This window comes from Neophocaena asiaeorientalis, unplaced genomic scaffold (assembly GCF_003031525.2).
Source record: "Neophocaena asiaeorientalis asiaeorientalis breed wild unplaced genomic scaffold, Neophocaena_asiaeorientalis_V1.1 scaffold540, whole genome shotgun sequence".
NCBI lineage: Eukaryota > Metazoa > Chordata > Mammalia > Artiodactyla > Phocoenidae > Neophocaena > Neophocaena asiaeorientalis.
The window spans coordinates 1720981-1742605 of record NW_020172141.1 but is presented as its reverse complement, the minus strand read 5'-3'; the positions used below and the strand labels follow the sequence as shown (position 1 = coordinate 1742605).

General features: G+C 44.2%; 1 protein-coding gene across 2 annotated transcripts in view; it reads right to left on the bottom strand.

Moving 5' to 3' along the window:
* ARHGAP44 (Rho GTPase activating protein 44) overlaps positions 1 to 21625 on the bottom strand; it is a 144054-nt gene that overhangs the window by 66762 nt on the left and 55667 nt on the right. For both annotated transcript variants that reach the window (XM_024753072.1, XM_024753065.1), the window contains exons 2-3: positions 6049 to 6088; positions 5567 to 5671 (exon numbers count right to left, since the gene is read on the bottom strand). In XM_024753072.1, coding sequence (XP_024608840.1) covers positions 5567 to 5671; positions 6049 to 6088 — 145 coding nt within the window. The remainder of the gene's footprint in view (positions 1 to 5566; positions 5672 to 6048; positions 6089 to 21625) is intronic.

Genomic DNA, 21625 nt, shown 5'->3' with positions numbered 1-21625 from the left:
GGCGAACAGAGGAAGTTAATGGACTGCCACTCACTAAAGACTACAAATTATTTCTATTTCTAAAGAGATGCTCTGAGACAAAGGAAAAGCTGAGGGCTCGGTTGACGCGGGGTACTGTGCTGATTTATTTAACCCGATGCCTACCCGTGACTGAGGTATTACTTGCTCTCTCCTCCACACTCTGCTCACCCCCACTTCACGTAGAAGGATACTGAAGCTCTGAAGGATTCAATGGCCCACCTGTCCAGAAAAGCTGCCAAAATGTGTTTCTCTTGCAGACAAGGGTCTAGGCTGAGAGCATCACCCACTATTCCGGGGACCATTAGCGCCCAGGTAAAGAGACCTTACTTAGCGAGCTTCGCCCTGACCAGTGGTTTTCCGGGTCAAAGGGAAGCTATTAAAATACGCATTTCCCTGATTCTAGTGTGCCGAGAGATCCTTCAGAGTTGAGGGAAGGGGAGACAGAACGTTCCAGGGTTTGGAAGTAGTCGATCTGACTTGTCTGAGATGAGCGTTCTCTCTAAAATTACCTTAGGCATCAGCAGCACAGTTTGTAGGATGACTCAGAGACAGAAAGTCTTATTCTAATATCAACTCTGTTTCCTAAACATACACACACACACACACGCCCCTCCATCTCTGAAAACCGCTGTCCACTGTCCGCGAATCCAGGCAGACTTGCTCCTCGGGGCTCAGCAGTTCTCAGCGGTGATTCTGGACTCACGGCGGGGCCCTAATTACAGTAGCAGTTTCTATTTCTTTACTGTGTATTCGTGCCAAGCACCGTGCTAGGCATTTACGTGTATTACCTGACTTAACTCTCAAACCCTACTGGGTAGGAATTCATTGTTATTACTGTTTTCCAAGGCAAGAAACCAAAGCATAGAGAGGTAATTGACTTGCCCACTGTCAGGCAAAATTAGGAAGCAGTAGAGCTGGGCTTCCACCTTGGAGGGTCAGATCCCAGCACTTAAAACTCGGAGCCATCACGCTAAATTGCTTCCGTAAAGAATAGGAACGAGTCAAACTGGCACGATGCGCTGGGCAGGTTCTGTGCCTAAAATAGGCATGGGCCATCCAGTCGTGACACGTCTATTTTTAGCGCTGCCTCCATGTGGCAGGCCCCGTTCTAGGCATTGAGAATGCAGCCGTGATGGGAAGACAAGATCCCTGCTCCCGCGTAGCTCACATATTGGTGATGGGAACAGACACAGAAGCAAATGAATGAGCAGGATAATTTTAGAGGATAACACATGCTATGAAGAATATAAAATAGGGGGATGTGACTGGGGGAGGGAGGGAGCACACACATCAAGTGGTAAGAGAAGCTGCACCAAGACGGTGACATCTGAACTGAGAATCAAACAGTAAGAAGTTGCCGGTGTAACTATTCACAACAGCGAAGACATGGAAACAACCTAAATGTCCATCCACAGACGCGTGGATAAAGAAGGATAAAGAAGGTCTGGTACACACACACACACACACACACACACACAATATCAAATACTACGCAGCTATAAAAAGAAGGAAATCATGCCATTTCCAGCAACACAGATGGACCTAGAGATTGTCATACTAAGTGAAGTAAGTCAGAGAAAGACAAATACCACAGGATACCACTTACACGTGGAATCTAAAATATGACACAAATGAACTTATCTACGAAACAGAAACAGACTCACACAGAGAACAGACTTGTGGTTGCCAAGTGGGAGGGATGGATTGGGAGGTTGGGGTTAGCAGATGCAAACTATTATATACAGGATGGATAAACAACAAGGTCCTACTGTAGAGCACAGGGAACTATACCCAATATCCTGTGATAAACCATAATGGAAAAGAATATGAAGAAGAATGTATATACGTGTATAACTGAATCACTCTGCTGTACGGCAGAAATCAATACATCGTAAATCAACTATACTTAAATAAAATTAACATAAAATAAAAGGAAGTTGCTGGCCTGAAATGCTGGGTAAGAATATTCCACGTGGAGGGTAGATCCCACATGAAGGCTCCGCATGGATATGAACAAGGCAAGTTCAATCACAGGTCAGTGCAGTTGGAGGAGGATGATGGGGGCAGAGGAGGACGGTGGGCGGGGGCAAGAGCTGAACTGAGATGCAGGTGGAAGATGTACCATTAGGGACCACGGGCCAAGCTAAGAAGCTGGGATTTTGTGCTACAGTGGGAATCCTTTGGTGGGACGAAGCCTTTTTTTTTTTTTTTTTTTTTTTTTTTTTTGCGGAACGCCGGCCTCTCACTGTCGTGCCCTCTCCTGTTGCGGAGAACAGGCTCCGGACGCGCAGGCTCAGCGGCCACGGCTCACAGGCCCAGCCGCTCCGCAGCATGTGGGATCTTCCTGGACTGGGGCATGAACCCGTGTCCCCTGCATCGGCAGGCGGACTCTCAACCACTGAGCCACCAGGGAAGCCCCTGATTTCATTTTAAACACTCACTCAGGCAGTTGTAGAGACCAGATGATGAAGGGTCAGGGGGGGTCGGAGTGGAGAGCAGAGACCCCGAAGGGAACACTGCTGTGTTCAGACAACAGATGACTGTTGCGTGGACCGGGCTGATGAACGTTAAAGCAAATGGAGATTCTTTGGAGGAAGAGCCAGCAGGACTTACTGAAATGCACACGGGGAAAGAATGAAAAGTAAGGATAAAGGATGATGCCTGGGATGTAGATCTGAGCAAATGGGTGGATTAACAGTACCAACCCTTCTCTGCTAGGTCCTCCTCCTGTTAGAGCTTCCAATGCTGTAGTTCCTGAGGGGTCTTGATTCAAGGCCCCTTGTCTTCTCACCTGTATTTTCTCCCTGGGTGATCTCATGAACTCCCATGGATTCAACAAGTCCTCAAGTCAGGGACCTGGAAACCCCTCTCCCTTCCTCGTACCTCCACATCCATTCAATTGCCAAGTCCTTGTACCCTACGTCCAACATCCATCACATCTCCGACCTCTCTCCATCTTCACTGACCCCATCGCGTCCCACCTTGACTGCGCCCCTACCTGTCTAAATGGATCCTGACTTCCACCATAGCCCCACCCCATTTATCCATTCATCACACAATCACCAACAAATCTCATCATGTAACTTCTGAATAACACGCTGGCCTCCCACGGATCTTGGGGGGAAAGTCCTGATGCTGACCATGGTGAGACCGGGTGCCCTGCCATCCCATCTCATACCCTCTCCTTGTCATTCCCTAATCTCTAGTCACTCGGGCCACCTTCACGTTGCTCAAAAATGCCAAACACCTTCCCGTCTCTGGAAAATCCACACATCGCGCGCCCTAACCTAAAAGCACTTTTATCAGTGTCAGTGCTGTCACCTTTAGCTTGTCCTTAAAGGTCACTCTGAATTTCTTTTCAGTGTGATCATTTATTCAGTCAGATGAGAATAAGGAAAGACTGCTCAGCTCAAGAAATCATGGGCAGGGACTTCCCTGGCAGTCCAGTGGTTAAGACTTCACCTTCCAACGTAGGGGGTTTGATCCCTGGTCGGGGAGCTAGGATCCCACGTGCCTCATGGCCCAAAACACCAAAACGTAAAACAGAAGCAATAGTGTAACGTATTCAATAAAGACTTTAAAAATGGTCCACATCAAAAAAATCTGAAAAAAAAACAAATCATGGACAAAATCAAGCACCTGTCATCTGTGCGGTGAAATCACTGATCTGTACATGCCTCAGTTATTTCCACTGCAGACTTCTTCCAGGTCCACTGAATAGCTGTCCGGTTCATACGGTAATCACTGCACCAGTGTGGCCTGCGCCTCCTGACATCCCGGTGCTCCCCGCGCGGCCCACGTGCCCCCTCCTCTGGGGAAGCGCGAGTAACTAGCTGCCTTCTCAGTGCCAATCGTCTTCTGACCTGTCGGCCTCGCCACATCCCAAGTTTGCTATCGATTCATGATATTTTAGAAAACCTGGAGAGCCAAAAGCCTCCTATATAATTCGCAAGACCCTCAATCCAATTAAAAGCTTATACATCTGGGGAACTTGACCTTATCCTCGAGAAATAAAGCTAGCAGTAATCAACCTACCAACACCAAAGGTCAGTTTCAAGACTCTGGTGCCAACAGTCAGATGCTACTCTTGATACCAAAATATACATTCCTGTTGACCAGTTATTTTATTTTACTTTATCTTTGGCCGAGAGACATGTGGGATCTTAGTTCCCCGACCAGGGACCAAAGCTGTGCCCCCTGCAGTGGAAGCGTGGAGTCTTAGCCACTGGACCGCCAGCGAAGTCCCTTGACCGCTTGTTTTAAAAACAGTGCTTTCTGGAACAAAAGGACGGAAGTGGGTCACAGGCAGGCCTGGCTACAGGCTCCACACACGGACCAGCTTCTGGAGTCCCATATACGTGTTTGCTTGATGAAAGGGTTTCATGTCGAAAGCAGTATTGCAAACTCTGCCTTTAGACTGTCAGTCTCCCCTTGCTGAAAGTCCTAATAGACACAGAATTATTTCCATAGACACTTTCCAAAGCTGTAAACATTTTATTTCTCCCACACGTGAGTGATTCCTGCTGGGAATATTAAGAAAGAAGAAACCAGGGCTGGGAAGAGAAAATGGAATGATTGATAGAGCAAGCGGAGCCGTTCTGGTCCTGCAGCGTGAGATGGTGGAAGGATCAGGGCACATGCCATGATCACTTATACAAGCGAGACCAGTAGACCCTGGGGGGCTCGGGGCGACCACCGGGAAGAGAAGTGAACAAGAACTCCAGGCCAGAGAAAATCAGACAGACACCAAACACATCGATCATAAACTCAAGGAGGAAAGAAACCCCCTAGATTGCATCTCCCCTGTAACAAAGCCAAGTGCACAGCTAAGAATAGCTTTTCATCTCTGGTGGACTTGTGGGGGGTGGAGGGGTCAAAGGGAAGCGAATCTTCATGACTGTTCACTCCAAGGACTGCTCATTCGATGGAGTCACACGATGCAGTGCCTTTAGTACTAATGCCCTTCTAGACAAAGACCCTGGAGCACTTCCACGTAGCAGGTTCTCTTTATTGCTTCATTACAGCAAAAACAATTTTCATAAGAGCCTTTATAGGTCACCTGTAACCTCCAAAACCACAGTGTAATTATCTTACGTGCAGGCTCAGCGGCCATGGCTCACGGGCCCAGCCGCTCCGCGGCATGTGGGATCTTCCCGGACCGGGGCACGAACCCGTGTCCCCTGCATCGGCAGGCGGACTCTCAACCACTGCGCCACCAGGGAAGCCCTGTAATTATCTTGCATGTGATCTTAAGATACTACGGAGGCAAATGGAAGCTATGAACAAACAGCTGGGGTAAGAGAAAGGTGACGGCCTCCCTAACGGTGGGATCTCAGCACGCCCCTGCTCTCCTCAGGCGTTGCCCCTGTCTGGGGAAGACAAGGATGGGGACCAAATCTTGCCTGGTGAGGGTAGGGGATGCTTCAGGCAGGTTAAAGGGCACGGCGAGGTGCGAGGCACTGCCACACCACAAGACAATTCTCAGACACCGCCTGGTCCGTCAGCAGGCGAGTTTCACATCCCCCAGGGCTGGGAGGGCACTTACCGAGCGCTTGTCGGCCTCCGCCCCTTGCTGGCCCTGCAGACATGCCGTGAGCTTCTTGTGTGTGCTGTGGGAGACCTGCTTCACCAGCTCCAGCCGCTTCTCCACCTGTGGACAGAGCAGTGGGTGGGGCTTCTGGGTGAGGGGAGGTCAGAAGTGGGGTCACGGGGTCTGGACAATCAAGGGACAAGACTGACTCAGGTTTCTGCAGAGACAACATCCAATACAGGAGAACAGGAGGGGAATCACAGACTCAGGGACTCTCTGCTAACCATGCAATCAAACGCCTTCAAATGTCTCCTGAAAAACCTCACCCGGACTGGTGTCCACAAGGCAAGGGGCTACCATAAAGGATAAAAGCTGTGTCTCTAAATAGACCGGATAAGCAGCAGTGGAGCAGCTTGGACAGCATCGGGAAGGGCTCGGCTGTGAAAGGTAATATGTGTCTTGGGCACCTATGAGCTACAGGCCAGCGACAACCTTACCTGAAGAAGGTCTTCGCTCAGAACTTCAGTCTTCTCTGCCCTAAAGAGAAAATGGAGAGACATATCGGTTAAAAAAACAAAACAAAACAAAACTAGGAATATAGTCTCATAATTACTCTCCACTCTCTCCCCACTTATAGAGAGATTAGAAAAACAGAGACATTAATAGCAGCATTTTTTTTTTTTGCGGTACGCGGGCCTCTCACTGTCGTGGCCTCTCCCGTTGCGGAGCACAGGCTCCGGACGCGCAGGCTCAGCGGCCGTGGCTCACGGGTCCAGCCGCTCCGCGGCATGTGGGATCTTCCCGGACCGGGGCACGAACCCGTGTTCCCTGCATCGGCAGGCGGACTCTCAACCACTGCGCCACCAGGGAAGCCCTATAGCAGCTATTTTTTTAAAATTTTATTGAAGTATAGTTGACTTACAATGTTGTGTTAATTCCTGCTGTACCGCAAAGTGACTCAGTTATACATATATATTCAATATATGCTTTTTCATCTTCTTTTCCATTATGGTTTATCCCAGGATATCGAACATAGTTCCCTGTGCTCTACAGTAGGACCTTGTTCTTTATCCATCCTATATACACAAGTTTGCATCAACAGCAGCTATTTCTAACAAGAGAGAATATAGACAGTACTGGAATTTACTGGAACCTCAAGGAACCAGCATTCCAGCAAAAACATGGTAAACAAGATGGTCTGAGGAGTCCTGCTGCTACAGCATGGAAACTGGATAAAGCACAACAAACACACTTCTGTCTCCAGGTTATTTTTTTCCAAGTAATAGAATTAAGTAGGTTCCCCTACCCATCCCCCTTGGTCTCCCCCAAACAAACAAGCAAAAGTAGCTTGAAAATCTGAGCAGAGATCAACAGCAAACACAGAGACAGCACTGAGTCCTGCTGACAAATGCAAATGCCACCACTGAGATCCGGTCACCACTGTGAGCCCCCCCACCCCACCCAGAAAGTGAGGGGCTGGAACCAGGGGTTAACACATTCAGGGAAAGAACTTGGATGCCGGCTGGAGTGTCCCAACCTGTTAGCAACCCCTGTCTCACATCAGAGGAGAATGCAAATCTTCTTGGAGCAAAGCACAAAGAGATACACTCAAAAACACAACAGATAAATCAAAATATAAACTAACCCACAGAAAGGAAAGAAAAAGAACACAAGGGACTTCCCTGGGTGGCGCAGCGGTTAAGAATCCGCCTGCCAATGCAGGGGACACGGGTTCGATCCCTGGTCTGGGAAGATTCCACATGCCGTGGAGCAACTAAGCCTGTGTGCCACAACTACTGAGCCTGCACTCTAGAGCCCGCCAGCCAGAACTACTGAAGCCCGCATGCTACAACTACTGAAGCCCACGTGCCTGGAGCCCATGCTCCGCAACGAGAAGCCACCGCAATGAGAAACCTGTGCACCACAACGAAGAGTAGCCCCCGCTCACCACAACTAGAGAAAGCCCACGCGCAGCAACCAAGACCCAACACAGCCAAAAAGAAATAAATAAATTTAATTAATTTTTAAAAAGAACACAAAACAATAAAAAACAGAAAGAACAAACATAAAACAAAAAATTAAATGGCAGACTTAAGCCTTAACATAGTCATAATTATATTAAATGTAAATGGCCTAAATATGCCAATTAAAAGATAGACTGACAGAGTGAATTGAAAACATGCTATCTATGAGAATCTCACTTCAAATATGACACAGGCAGGCTGAAGGTAAAAGGGTAGGAAAAGATATCATGCAAACATTTATCAAAAGAAAGCAAAAGTGGCTATATTAATGTTAGAGAAAGTAGATTCAGAATAAAGAAAATGACCAGAAACATAGAGGAGCATAATATAATGATAAAAGGATCAATCCACCAAGAAGATGTAGCAATCTTAAATGTGTATGCACTAAACAAAGCTGCAAAAATATGTGAAGCAAAAACTGACAGAACTGAAAGGAAAAACAGACAAATCCACATAAAGACTTCAATATCCCCTCTCTCAACAGCTGACAGACCAGCTAGATAGAAAACAAATCAGCAAGAATAAGTAAGAACACAACAATTCAATTCACCAACAGAATTTAACTGTTCATTTTATGAAGCTAGCATTCCTTTGATACCAAAACCAGACAAAGAACAGTAATAAAGAAAGCTAACTATAGACCAATATTCCTCATGATATAGATGCAAAAATCCTTAACAAAATATTACCAAATATAATTCAACAACCTATAAAAAGAATTTTTCACCATGACCAACCTAGGTTTAGTCCAGGGATACTATTCCAGGGGTTTTTTAATCAATCAATGTAATTTACCATATTAATAGATCAAAGAAGAAAAACTACATGATCATATTAATCGATGTAGAAAGAGCATTTGACAAAATTCAACACCCATTCTTGGTGAAAACTCTCAGAACACACAGAAGAGACAGAAGAGAACTTCCTCAAATTGATAAATAAATCTGCGAGGAAAAAAAAAAAAAAAACTAACCCTGTAATTAACATTATGCTTAATGGTGAAAGACTAGATGCTTTCCCCCCTAAGCCTGGGATCAAGACAAGTATGTCCGTACTCAACATTCATTCAGCATAGTGCTGGAAGTTTGAATCAGTGCAATAAGGCAAGAAAAGGAAATAAAAAACATATAGATAGGAAAGGAACAAATAAAAATGTCCCTATTTCCAGATGACATGCTTGTCTATGTAGAAAATGCCAAGGAATCTACCAAAAAAAAAAAATTCCTAGAGCTAATAAATGAGTTCAGCAAGGTTGCAGGACATAAGGTAAACATACAAAAATAAATTTTATTTCTATACACTAGTAATGAATACATTAATACTGAGACTAAAAATAAAATACTATTAACAACTGCTTTAAAAAATAAAATACTTAGGTATCAATTTATAAATATATGCAAAGAATGCGTCTGTTGAAAACCACAAAATAATAAAAAAAAGATCTAAATAAAGGGAGAAATACTGTGTCTGTGGATTGGAAGACTCAACCTAATAAAGATGTCAATACTCAGAAAAATAGTCATGATTAAATGCAATCCCAATCAAAATTTCAACAGGATTTGTTGTAGATACAGACTGATTCTAAAATTGACATGAAACTGCAAAGGAAGTAGAAAACCTAAAACAATTTTTAGAAAGAATAAATTTGTAGTACTCACTACCCAGTTTTAAGACTTACTATAAAACTAAGTTATCAAAAGAATATGGTAGTGGGCTTCCCTGGTGGCGCAGTGGTTGAGGGTCCGCCTGACGATGCAGGGGACACGGGTTCGTGCCCCGGTCCGGGAAGATCCCACATGCCGCTGAGCCTGCGTGGCCGCTGAGCCTGCACATCCGCTGCAACGGGAGAGGCCACAACAGTGAGAGGCCCACGTACCACACACACACACACACACAAATATGGTAGTGAAAGGGCAGAAAAACAGATCAGTGGGACAGAATAAGGAAAATGGACCTAGACAGATGTAAGCAACTGATTTCTGACAAAGATGCAAAGGAGGAAGAAGAGTCTTTCTAACAAATTGTGCTGGTACAATTGGATATTCATATGCAAAACTATGAACTTTGACCCATGCTTCACATCATGCACAAAAATTCACTCATAATGGCTCACAGACCTAAATACAAAACATGAGACTATAAAACTTTTGAAGAAAACATGAGAAAATATCTTTGACCTTCAGTGAGGCGATGAGTTCTTAGAAACAACATCAAAAGGATAATCCGCAAAACAAACAAAAAACGGGATACATTAGACTTCATCTAAATTAAAAGCTTTGGGGCTTCCCTGGTGGTGCAGTGGTTAAGAATCCGCCTGCCAATGCGGGGGACACGGGTTCGAGCCCTGGTCAGGGAAGATCACACATGCCGCGGAGCAACTAAGCCTGTGCGCCACAACTACTGAGCCTGTACTCTAGAGCTTGCGAGCCACAACTATTGAGCTCGCGTGCCACAACTACTGAAGCCTGTGCGCCTAGAGCCTGTGCTCCACAACAAGAGAAGCCACCGCAATGAGAAGCTCGCACACCGCAACGAAGAGTAGCCCCTGCTCGCCGCAACTAGAGAAAGCCCGCACACAGCAACGAAGACCCAACGCAGCCAAAAATAAAAATTAAATGAAAATTTAAAAAATGAAATAAAATAAAAAAGACTGACCCGAGGAAGGAGGTGGGCTAACAAGTGATGCTAATTTTAGGAAGCCTGGTATTTTGGGCCTCATCTTTGTAAATGAAAGAGCATTGTTCACTATCAAGACAATGAACACTACTATTTTCAGAGGATGAGTCATTCTACAGGATGATAGGCACCGTGTAGGTGACATCTGGGTACAAGTTATGTCTTTTCGTTTTATTTTTTACACCAATAGACTAAAGCAAAACAGAGCCTTGGCAAATGGATCTAAAAACTGTGCACTGTTCTTCTGATGGGCTTTAGAAGAACAATCACTGCCACCCACAAAAATCTTGATTGTCAGCAGTGTCATACATTAGCTTGTCAGGTCACAGCAGCATTTCCCAGAATGTGTTCCAGGAAAAGATAGACTCATTAGACACCCTGAAGAAAAAGGTTCTGTGGACAAATAAGTTAGCAAACACTGAAGGCTCTATTCTCCATTAACAGAGCTTCATTAAAATATTAAACGCTCTGAGAAGTCCTGTAGGAAATTTAAATGGCTTAATTTTGGCTAACTCGTCATTTCCCAAATCTATAAAAATATATTTCACATAACACCAGTTAACGACTACACCCTGCGTGCTGACTATAGTTTAGGAAACATGAAGATGAAGGTAATATTCACTACAGAACATCTTGGAGACTGCTACCTTGGAGTTCTGGCCTCATCACAGAAAGACACTTGGTTGGATTGAGAGCCAAACAATGAGGACTCGCAGCTGTCATTACAGAAGTCACGGAAGGAAACAGTGAGGCTGCCTTTAACGCAGAAATAGTCTCATTACAAAACATTTCAGACAGTAAGTCACCAAGTTACAACACCCAAGAAGTTGTCCAATGCTCTCAATTTGTCTGTCACTAATATTTTCAGCACCTGTTGCTCTCTTTCTATTTGCAGACTCTCAGGCTGGGTCCCATGGATGTCCCCGTCTCCAGCATCTTCCCATTCATCATTCACACTGCCTTTAGATATTCTTCCTAAAATGTCCCTTTTACCTAATGCCAAAGAGGTGCTCTGCTAAGTGCTTTACAAGCTTTATACCACTGTTTAAAAATGTACCTGAGATTTGTTTCAATCAGGTAGATAAGACATGCAGATGTGGAACTGTCATGAAGAAACTTACGCTTACAGGTTCCTAGAATCAGGAGGCATGGCACACCATGCAGGGACACACAAGGATACACCAGGGCAGGTCAAGAGGCAGAGAGAGCTAGGGGACAGTGTGGGCAACAGTCTTTACTGTGGTTTCCACAAGAAGGATGGGTTTACAAAGCAAGGACGCTGAGCAGGTTTAAAGTGGGATAATTTGAGTAATTTTGGTGGGCTCTGGGCTATGGTGGGGAGGGCCCTAATAGTCCAGCACTTGGCCCTGGAGTGATTTAGGGGCAGGAGGATACTGTCCAGACTACAGGAGCCTGAAAAGAGGTGGGTGGAGGAGGTATGGATTCAGAATTGGTTCTTTGCATATCAAAGACGTGCTTTCAGGCAAACTGTTTGCTCTTTCTAGGAATTAGCCAGGCCTCGGAGGGGCAGTCTCTCCCAAGTCAGTGAGGCTTCAGATGCCCGAGCACCTGGGATACAGAAAACATAGTGAATACAATCACTCATTCCTTAAAAAAAACCCTGGAAGGTGTTATTATCCCCATTTTTTTAAACAGGAAAATGAGGTTACTCTGAATTAAGTCATCACCTTAGTGCAATATACCAAAATATAGTCCTGGAGCTACAACAACAGCATCACTTTCAAACTTGTTAGAAATGTAAATTCTCCAGCCCCAACCAGACCTACTGAGTCAGAAATACTGGGAGTGAGCTCCAAAATCTGTTTTAATATGCCCTCCAGGTGACTCCAACGCGTGTTAAGAAACACTGGTGCATGGAATAAAATCTAAGAATCTCTGCTTTGGAAAATCCTACTGAGTCAACGAATTTATCTCTTCAAGGTCCTCCAAACTGTCCCCACTGTTCTATGCCCAGGCATCTCCCGCTCTTCATTCTGGCCCCTTCCAAGAGGAGGGAGCTGTCAAGCTGCCATAATCAGACCAGCAGCAGAATTTATCAGCAATAATTGATGCTAGACTCTAATGGAGCAATTCCAAAGTTCTGAGTGAAAATTCATTTCAATCCAAAAAGAAAAAAAATTATGATAACTTATCAGTCAAGTATAGAGGCAAAATAAAATCATTTTTAGAAACAGAAAAGGACGTTACCTCTCTTTCCGAGAAAACTCCTTGAGGATGCACTCCAGAAAAAATAAGGATAAACCTTTAATCCAGTAAGAAATGACAGAAATAAACCTGAGACCAGCCAAGAGGAAATCCCAGGATGTCAGACCCGCAGGAGGCTCGGAGAGCAATAAATACAAATTGGAACTCAGTGGCCTCTAAGATGAAGAGAGCAAACAAAATAATAGATGAAATGAGTAAGCTGGAAGGTATGAAGGCATATGATTCTCCCAATAGAAAAAAAGCAAGATAATCCCAAAGAAATTCCAGGAAAAGTACCCAAGAAAGATAGGATTCAAATATGAATCAAAAAACAAACAAACAAATATGAATCAAAGTAAAGTGATGCATGATTGAATCATCTGTAGAACGTTAAGAAAAGAGTATTTATTTAACCTTGGCACTAGGCAAAGTCTCCTTTATCTGGGTAGATATCTTTATGTTGGAACCACAGAGCATGAACTATTATTGACATATTACTTGGCTCTGCAATGAACAACATTTAAGTAGCTACAAAAGAAGTACTTAGTTGACTGCTGAACTTTTAGAATCAACCCATGAACAAAGCACAGAAGACATAATTATGATGATGAGAGAATGAATGTAAATTTTATCAATCTTCAAGATGTGAAAAAGAGAAAGAGAAAAAAAGGGAAAGGAAAAATGGGAAAGAAAGGAAAGAAAGAGGGAGAAGCAAACAGTTGAGAGAGGTGAATAATGCTCAGTAAAGCCAGCCAAGAGAAACTGTACCATCTGTGGCAACTGCAGAGAGGTTTAAACATAAGACGTAAAACGCTCTTTGTTACAACTATTGAAAAAATAGGTATGGAGGGGAAGGCAAGTGGTATAATAGAATCAAAACCCCATCTCCCCAACAGGAAGTAAATTATGTGTTTGTGGGTATATGAGAGAGAACCAACAGGACAAGCGTATTATTTAAAGATGGGGGGCTGGGCTTCCCTGGTGGCGCAGTTAAAAAAAAAAAAAAAAAAAAAAAAAAAAAAAGATGGGGGGGCTAAATTACAGAGGAATTGAATACAGAAGTCATTAAAAGTAATTGTCTCCAGAGAGCAGGGCTGGGAGAGGAATCAGGGTAAGGCGGCTGATACCTTTTCATTATAAGTCCTTCTCTACAACTTGATTTTTTAAAAAACCGCATCCACCTATTATTTTGATTTTTAAGGGACAAGGTTGCTGAAGGCATGGAAGACAGGTGTGCTCACCACAGCTGGTGGAAGCATGAAATGGTACGATCTTTCTTTTTTTTTTTTGCGGTACGCGGGCCTCTCACTGTTGTGGCCTCTCCCGTTGCGGGGCACAGGCGCCGGACGCGCAGGCTCAGCGGCCGTGGCTCACGGGCCCACCCGCTCCGCGGCATATGGGATCATCCCGGACCGGGGCACGAGCCCGTGTCCCCTGCCTCGGCAGGCGGACTCCCAACCACTGCGCCACCAGGGAAGCCCGGTACGATCTTTCTTGAAGGCAATTTGGCAATATATTTTAAAAGCCTGAAAATATAGAAAACCTTTCTCAAAGTAACTTAAATGGAGGAACTCATCCTGAAGAAATAACTGAGGATGTAGATAAAGATTTAACTGTAAGAAAGGTCACCACAGCATTGCTCTATGGAGGTCTACGTTTATACTTAATCTTTTGTTTCCAGCCCTTCAGTATATGGATATATTGGAAAAAATCCAAAGATCTTCCCTCAAATCCAAAGGGATTGTTTAAATGGATGGACTTTCATGTAAGTATGAAAAATGATGACATATATTTGACATGTAAAGGTACTGATAAATTAAGCGAGAAGGAACAAGCTATAAACCGGGTACGCACAGTAAAAAAACATACATACACGGATACTCAGAAGCAAAAAAAATATGCTAAGGTGTACGTCAAAGTGTTGTCAGCCCTCTGTTCTTCCCTTGTGTTGAACGTTCTAATTCTTCTATTGATACAAGAGACTGTATAAGTATTGTAAAATGTATTGCAAAGGTGGTTACCGGGGGCTGGTGGGGAATTACTGTTTCATGGGTACAGTTTCAGCTTTGCAAGGTGAGGAATTCTATGGATGGATGGTGGTGATGGTAGCACACAAATGTGAATGTGATTAATGCCACTGAGCTGCACACATAAAAATGGTTAAGATGGTAAATTTATGTTGTATTTTTACTACATTTAAAAAACAAAAATAAATTTTAAAAATATTTAAGGCAGTGAAAATATGTTGTGTGATACTATCATGATGGATATGTTTATATATACATTTGTCCAGATCCACAGAATGGACAGCACCAAGAGTGAACCCGAGGTAAACTATGAACTTTGGGTGATTATGATGCGTCAGTGTAGGTTCATCCTTGGTAACAAATGTAACATGTAACCCTCTGGTGAGTGGTGTTGATTAATGAGGGAGAACATCCATGTGCGGGGGGAGGGGGTTTATGGGAAATCTCTGTACCTTTCTCTCAATTTTGTTGTAAACCTAAAACTGCTCTAAAAACAAAGTCTTTAACAAACAAAGTGATTGTATTACAAAATAATGTAAACTGGAATATTTTACGTCACCTGTGATAAATTTATGAACACAGCAAGTTATACACACCATATTTTAATACTGCGAGGGTTAACCAAATGAGTACATCTCTAAGAGGAGTTTTAAAGGTATTGCGAAGATTTTAGATTCTCTCCCACGTTACTTTTTCCCTAGTCCCAAAACAGGAATACTCTTGCTGGTTCCAAAATATCCAGGCATTATTTTTTAATCTCTAATCCAAACCCTACCAATTCCTCATTGCTTCCTCTGAGTCTTTCCAACAGTATCCATCGTTTCCAAGGACGTTTTCGAGCCCCACGGTTAATGAGTACTTCCCTCTGGAAAATAAGGTTTAAATCTCAAATGTCTTGATACTTATTATACTAAATCTTTAAATATGTATTTCTCGTGCTCTCCAAATAACTTTATGCTGGTTTAAGGTAAGAATATATACTTTAAAAATAACGCATAATGTGCATAAGAGCATACATAATATATTAATGATTATTCATAATATTTAAATTAGTAATGTTAATTATATAATATTCTTATGCATTTTTATGTATTATTTTAAATGTCTTTTTGTTTTTAATTTCTCACAATTTTTCGAACATGGACCAGGGTTGTGAAGAATGTGCTTTCCCCATGATTTTGGAAGTGATTTTAGGATGCAAATACAGGGGTCTCGGTGATATCTGATCTCTGGAGTTGTTACGGGCTAAGTTATGTTCCCCCCAAAACTCCTATGTGGAAGTCCTAACCTCCCTTACCCTAGAATGTGACTGTATTTAGAGACAGGGCCTTTAGAGAGGTGATAAAGTTAAAATGAGGTCATTAGGGTGGGCCCTTATCCAGTATGACTGGTGACCTCATAAGAAGAGGAGATCAAGACCAGACACACAAAGAGACGACCATGTGAGGACACAGGGAGAAGACAGCCATCTGCAAGCCAAAGAGAGAGGCCTCAGAAGGAACCAACCCCGTGGACACCTTGATCTCAGACTTCCAGCCTCTGAAATTATGAGAAAATAAATTTCCTAAGCCCCCCCAGTGGTGGCACTTTGGCGGCCCCTGCAGACCCACCCGTGAGTGCATTCTGCATCTTCCACCTCCATTCCCTCATGGTCACTTGTGAAATCTGAGCGCTGTGGGCCTTTGTGGTTTTAAGGATGGATTATAGCATGATCTCGGGGCCACAGAACAGAGTAAAAACCACTGCACGACTATCACACTGTCCTCTGCTCATGATCTGGGGTCCGTGTTTGTCAGAGACCAGGGTCTGGTGGCCAACAGAACAGGACCTGATGTGTTTCCTGAAAGTGAAGGGATTAAACGGCTCAGGATGAACAGATTCCAAGCCATTCTTGGGGGCAATTTTCACGGTATCTGTCATTGCAGAAGGGTTCTCTGGGGTGGAGTTTAAGTGTGATTCTCTCTGAAGTTAAGGCCTGGACTCAATGACTTGCCAAGGTCCTTTTCTGGTCTATGGTTTGGGCACAGTTTTAAAAATAAACCTGTGATCCAAGACCAACGGAAAGTGGCTTGGAAGTACAGGTCTCTGAGGGGCAAGTCTGTGACACTGAAAATGACAGAATACCCTGGTGCCCAGCTCCAGTGTGACCTGCAGATTTTACACGGGGAGGCTGGCCCCAGGGTCCAGCGGGCAGGATTTTGGACACAATTCACTATGGCGAGAGGGCCAGGACCACAAATGTGGGCTTACTCGTTACTAGCCTCCTGCTCTTGGCAGTCCTGGCAGGACAGGGCTCAGACAGACCAACACAATGTTATCTTGCTAAGATAGGTGCTATCCCAGAAGTGTCCCCATCCAGACAAAACACTGATGTCAGGGCTTCTGGCCTCTCTTTTGGTGTCCTTCTCTACCCCCCAGGCACCCCCTCTCCACCACTCTCTCAGTTCTGTCTTAGAACCGTTACCTGTCATACTCCCTAGTGGGCGAGAGGAACATATTTTAGACCCCGTCCCCACACTCTTTCTCAAGTGCGGCTCAATTCATCTCCAAGCCACACTGTGAGGGCTCCCAGGTAGGGATGCAGCCATAAATGAAGCCAGGCGGACCACGGTCCAGGCTGATGCTGTGGGCTGCGGAAGCAAGGGGGTTCTGATGATGCTGTCAAGGTTAGGGTTTGGGGGGAAAACTTTTCCAAGCAAAGTAGCCCAAACCTCAGTTTGTCTGGCATCAAAAATATCAAGGCAAACGATGAAATGCAGATGTTAAAAATCAGCTTTCTCCCAGTGGTAGGGCAAGAACCCAGGAGAGGAGAGGAGAACCCCGATTTGATTTATAAAGGAACTTCCTTCCCCTGAAATCGTAACTGAACCTAATCTCCTCTATTTACACATCAGTAGAAGATAATTATGTCCCCCACCAAGCTGTTTCTCCCCTGATCCACGAGAAGAAACACTTAGAACATGTTTATTTTTCCAATGACCCTCTCCCACCGCCAGCTCTCATCCCCACTCCTGAGTTTGGTCGCCATTTGACTTGAGGCTATTATTAGCTTTTTCCTTCAGAGCTTGTCTGTTTTGTTGCAATAATCACTACGTAGCATACACAACAGATTCCTGGCAAAAATCATCTCATCTGTTTCGGCTAAACTACCTATTGGTCGCAGGATTCACTGCTCACTACTCTTTTCTGTCCTCTTTTAGTTTCTGTAGCTCCCCATCAGATTGGCCATTTTGCCAGTTTTCCCCTGCTAAATTATACAAATAAGTAAATAAATAAACAAACTCTGAGGCCTCCATGCCCTTAAAAAGTGATGTTACATGAGTAATAAACAGATGTTATAGGAGTATAACTCCAAAGCCTTTATGTGTTAACCTTACAAATTGCATAACCAGGTTTGATATAGGACTTTTGATGATAACCTTTTTGTCCATAAGTCTGTAGATATTGTTTAACGGTCTTCTCCCTTCTGGAGCTGCTGATAAGAAGTCTGATATTAGTCTACTTCTTCTGGTTCTGTCTGTCCAGATGTGCAAAATTTCTCTTTATCTGTAAAATTCTAGAATTTCACCAGGAAACATCTATACACATAGCTTGAAACATTCATCCACCCTGCCTAACTTGTCAACTCAGAGAACTCTCCTTCTACTTTTACTTAACAGTTGCTCTTCTCTCTGGTTCTTTTTCTCCTCCGGGTTCACGTTAAGTCTCTTGAATCTGACCTCCAAGTTTCTTATCTTTTCCCTCACGCTTTTCACCTCCAAATGCCTTTGCTCTGTGGCCTGAGAAATCTGTTTCTCTTGATCTTCTAGAATAGAGAGTCATTATGTTCTTAGCAGTGACTACTTTTTACATGCATCTGGAAAATAGTTCCTTATAATGTGGAAACAACGTTTTCAGTTCCAGGAAGTCTTTTATTTATCTATTTTATTTACTACACTGGTATTTTCTTGAGAGTTCACTGCATTTTGTTCAAGTGCTCTTCCATCTCTTTCTTCACCTCTACCTCGACAGGAGCTATTTCTTCTAGTTTTGAGTTTGCGCTCCTAACTTCCTGTTACCATGCCCTTGGAAGTGAGCTGCGATGGTTCCCTGCCTACGCACAGGTACGTGTCCCTCAGCACCTGCACAGGTTAGGCTACTGGTGTTGAGTCAGTAGGACAAAAGCAGATGGGGGGAGATACAGCTCCCTGCAGGCTGGTGTTGAAGAGTTAGAGGAGGTACCACAATGGTACTGGATGGCAATGCTCATCGTTTGCGAATCACAAAGTTAAGAAGTAATTCAGCCTCCCAAGTCAGTCCTCGCTGAACCTTTTGCGGTCAAAAGTCTCAAATAGGAAACTCAAATCAAAACTACAATGATGTACCACCTCACACAAGTCAGAAGGGCCATCATTCAAAAGTCTACAAACAACAAATGCTGGAGAGGGTGTGGAGAAAAGGGAACCCTCCTACACTGTCGGTGGGAATGTAAGTTGGTGCAGCCACTATGGAAAACAGTAAGGAGGTTCCTCAGAAAAATAAAAATAGAATGACCATACAATCCAGCAATGCCAGTGCTGGGCATATATCCAGACAAAACTATAATTCAAAAAGAAACATGCACCCCTATGTTCATAGCAGCACTATTCACAATAGCCAAGACATGGAAACAACCTAAATGTCCATCAACAGATGAATGGATAAAGAAGATGTGGTACATACATACAACGCAATACTACTCAGGCATAAAAAAGAATTAAATAAGGCCATCTGCAGCACCAGGAATGCAACCAGAGATGATCATACTAACTGAAATAAGTCAGAGAGAAAGAAATACCATATGATATCACTTACATGTGGAATCTAAAATACGACACAAATAAACCTAACTATGAAACAGAATCACGGACATAGAGAACAGACTGGTGGTTGCCAAGGGGAAGGGGGGTTGGGGGATGGATGGAGTGGGAGGTTGGGGTTAGCAGATGCAAACTAGTATATACAGTATGGATAGACAACAAGGTCCTACTGTAGAGCACGGGGAATCATATTCAGTATCCTACAATAAACCATAATGGAAAAGAATATTTTAAAATGTATATATATGTAAACTGAATCACTTTGTTGTACAGCAGTAATGCAGCATTGTAAACCAACTATACCTCAGCTAAAAAACAAAATTTTTTTTAAATAGCAAATAGCTCCTGCAAGACAAACAAGTGCTTACACTAAGGATTGAGGCGGGATTAGCCTACACCACCCTGGCCTCTCAATTCACAGCAGTTGCCCCCTCCCCCCCAAAAACCACCCAAATGCACACACAAACAATTGAGCCCAGCACTGTCTCTCATCTCTGGATATCCTAGGTAAATTCTTGGCTTCAGACTCAACCTCGGAATCTTTGCCACTATGGCAGAAAGTAGTTTTCAAAACGGCAGGATTTCCAGTCCTACGTGCCCCGCCAGGGCACTTCCACTGCTCCATCAGGAGGTGAAGTTTATTTCCATCCTCTTGAACCTGGGAGGGCCTTTGTGGCTGCACAGAAATACCTTCCCAGGCTAGGTCGTAAGGATGCTCAGTCCTAAAACCCAGCCACCGTGTTGCGAAGAAGCCCAAGCCACACAGAGTGGCCACGTGTGGGTATCTGGCCAACAGCTCTAGCTAAGGTCCCAGGTGATGGTCAGCAAAGACCTCCAGACAGGTGAGCAAACCTTCAGATGAACCAGACAGGTGAGCAAGCCTTCAGATGAACCCGCCTCAGCATCTGAACCATCACGGCCACCATCGAGCGCAGCAGAAATGAGCTGTCCCCTCTGAGCCCCGCCCAAGAGCAGATTCATGAGGAAAACGTCATTGTCACTTTAGGTCACTAGTTTTTGGGGTGGTTTGTTATACCACATTACTAGATAACCAGAATGGTCACCATGGTCCACCATGCTATTCCACACAAGAAATCAAGGACCTGGGCTCAGACCAGCTTCTCCCTAGAATCCTCCAGCATTCATATTTTGATGCAGAATTTCCATCATTCTCAACAAGGATTCACGTTATCTCCAGCTTTCTTGGTCTTAGGGATGGCTTTGAGAAGATTCTAGAGCCATCCACTTCTTTGGTACTAAAATGACTGTCAGTGAGAGGTAAAATGGGAGGAAACTGGCATAAAATAATAATTCTATTTTATGCAAGTATAGCAGAGGAAGACATGTAAATGTTATGTCAGTTCTCGGGTTGAGATGCAAATATTTTGAGTTGGCTCAGTGAATGACATTAGATTTTATAAATTTTAGGGGAAACTACCTGTACCTGACAAGCATGAATTCACTTAACTAGGTCAAGGAGTTTTAGAAACGTGGGGTAACGGCGTCAGCAGGCAGAGGTCCTCGCTTCTCTCTGGGCTGTTGATTCTCCAGGGAAGCTTCTTAGCCTCTCCAAGTTCCCTCATCCGTTATGCGAGGAAATTGGGCTCAGTGACCTTTAAGCAGATCCTGTGAGCTCAGCCATTCTGTGGACATTTAATGAATATTCATATGTCGATACCAAGAACATGCTGTCCACCCAACCGCATCATTTCACATATGGAAGAACTGAAGACAGCCTGAGAGTTAGCAAGCAAGTGAGAGATTAAGAGACGGAGAGGAAGAAACAGAATCCCCACCATCGGAACAATACGCTACCATGAAACTCTGCTTGTGGGATCAACCCAGATGTTCTCGGTATGCAGCTGCACCCCATGATCTGAAGAGCAATAAAACAGGGATTCACTCATGTCCTGCCCGTGGGATCTCTGCTACCAACCTCACAAGGAGGAGCCACGCAACGATGTGGCACAGAAATGTCTGGCCACCAACATCATTCCAATGACCCAATCACAGGTCTGTGCCACCCGCTTCCCATGCTTCGCCCGCTCCCGCCCACTTCAACTGAAGCAAGCTGCTTCCCCGCGTGGCCCTGAGTGGCTGGCCGTGACTCCTGCCTCTAAGGGACCGTGAGTGATAAAAAGCTTCTTCCATCCTGGCAATCATTTGCATGTCTATGGGTCTCAATCCACCTCCTCGAGACAAGTCCCAGGTACGTTTTAGAGCAGAAGGTGGCAGACGGGACTCCACAAGAACAGGGGGACATCTCAGGAAGTACTGAGAGAGAAGAACAGAGGAGAGTCAAGG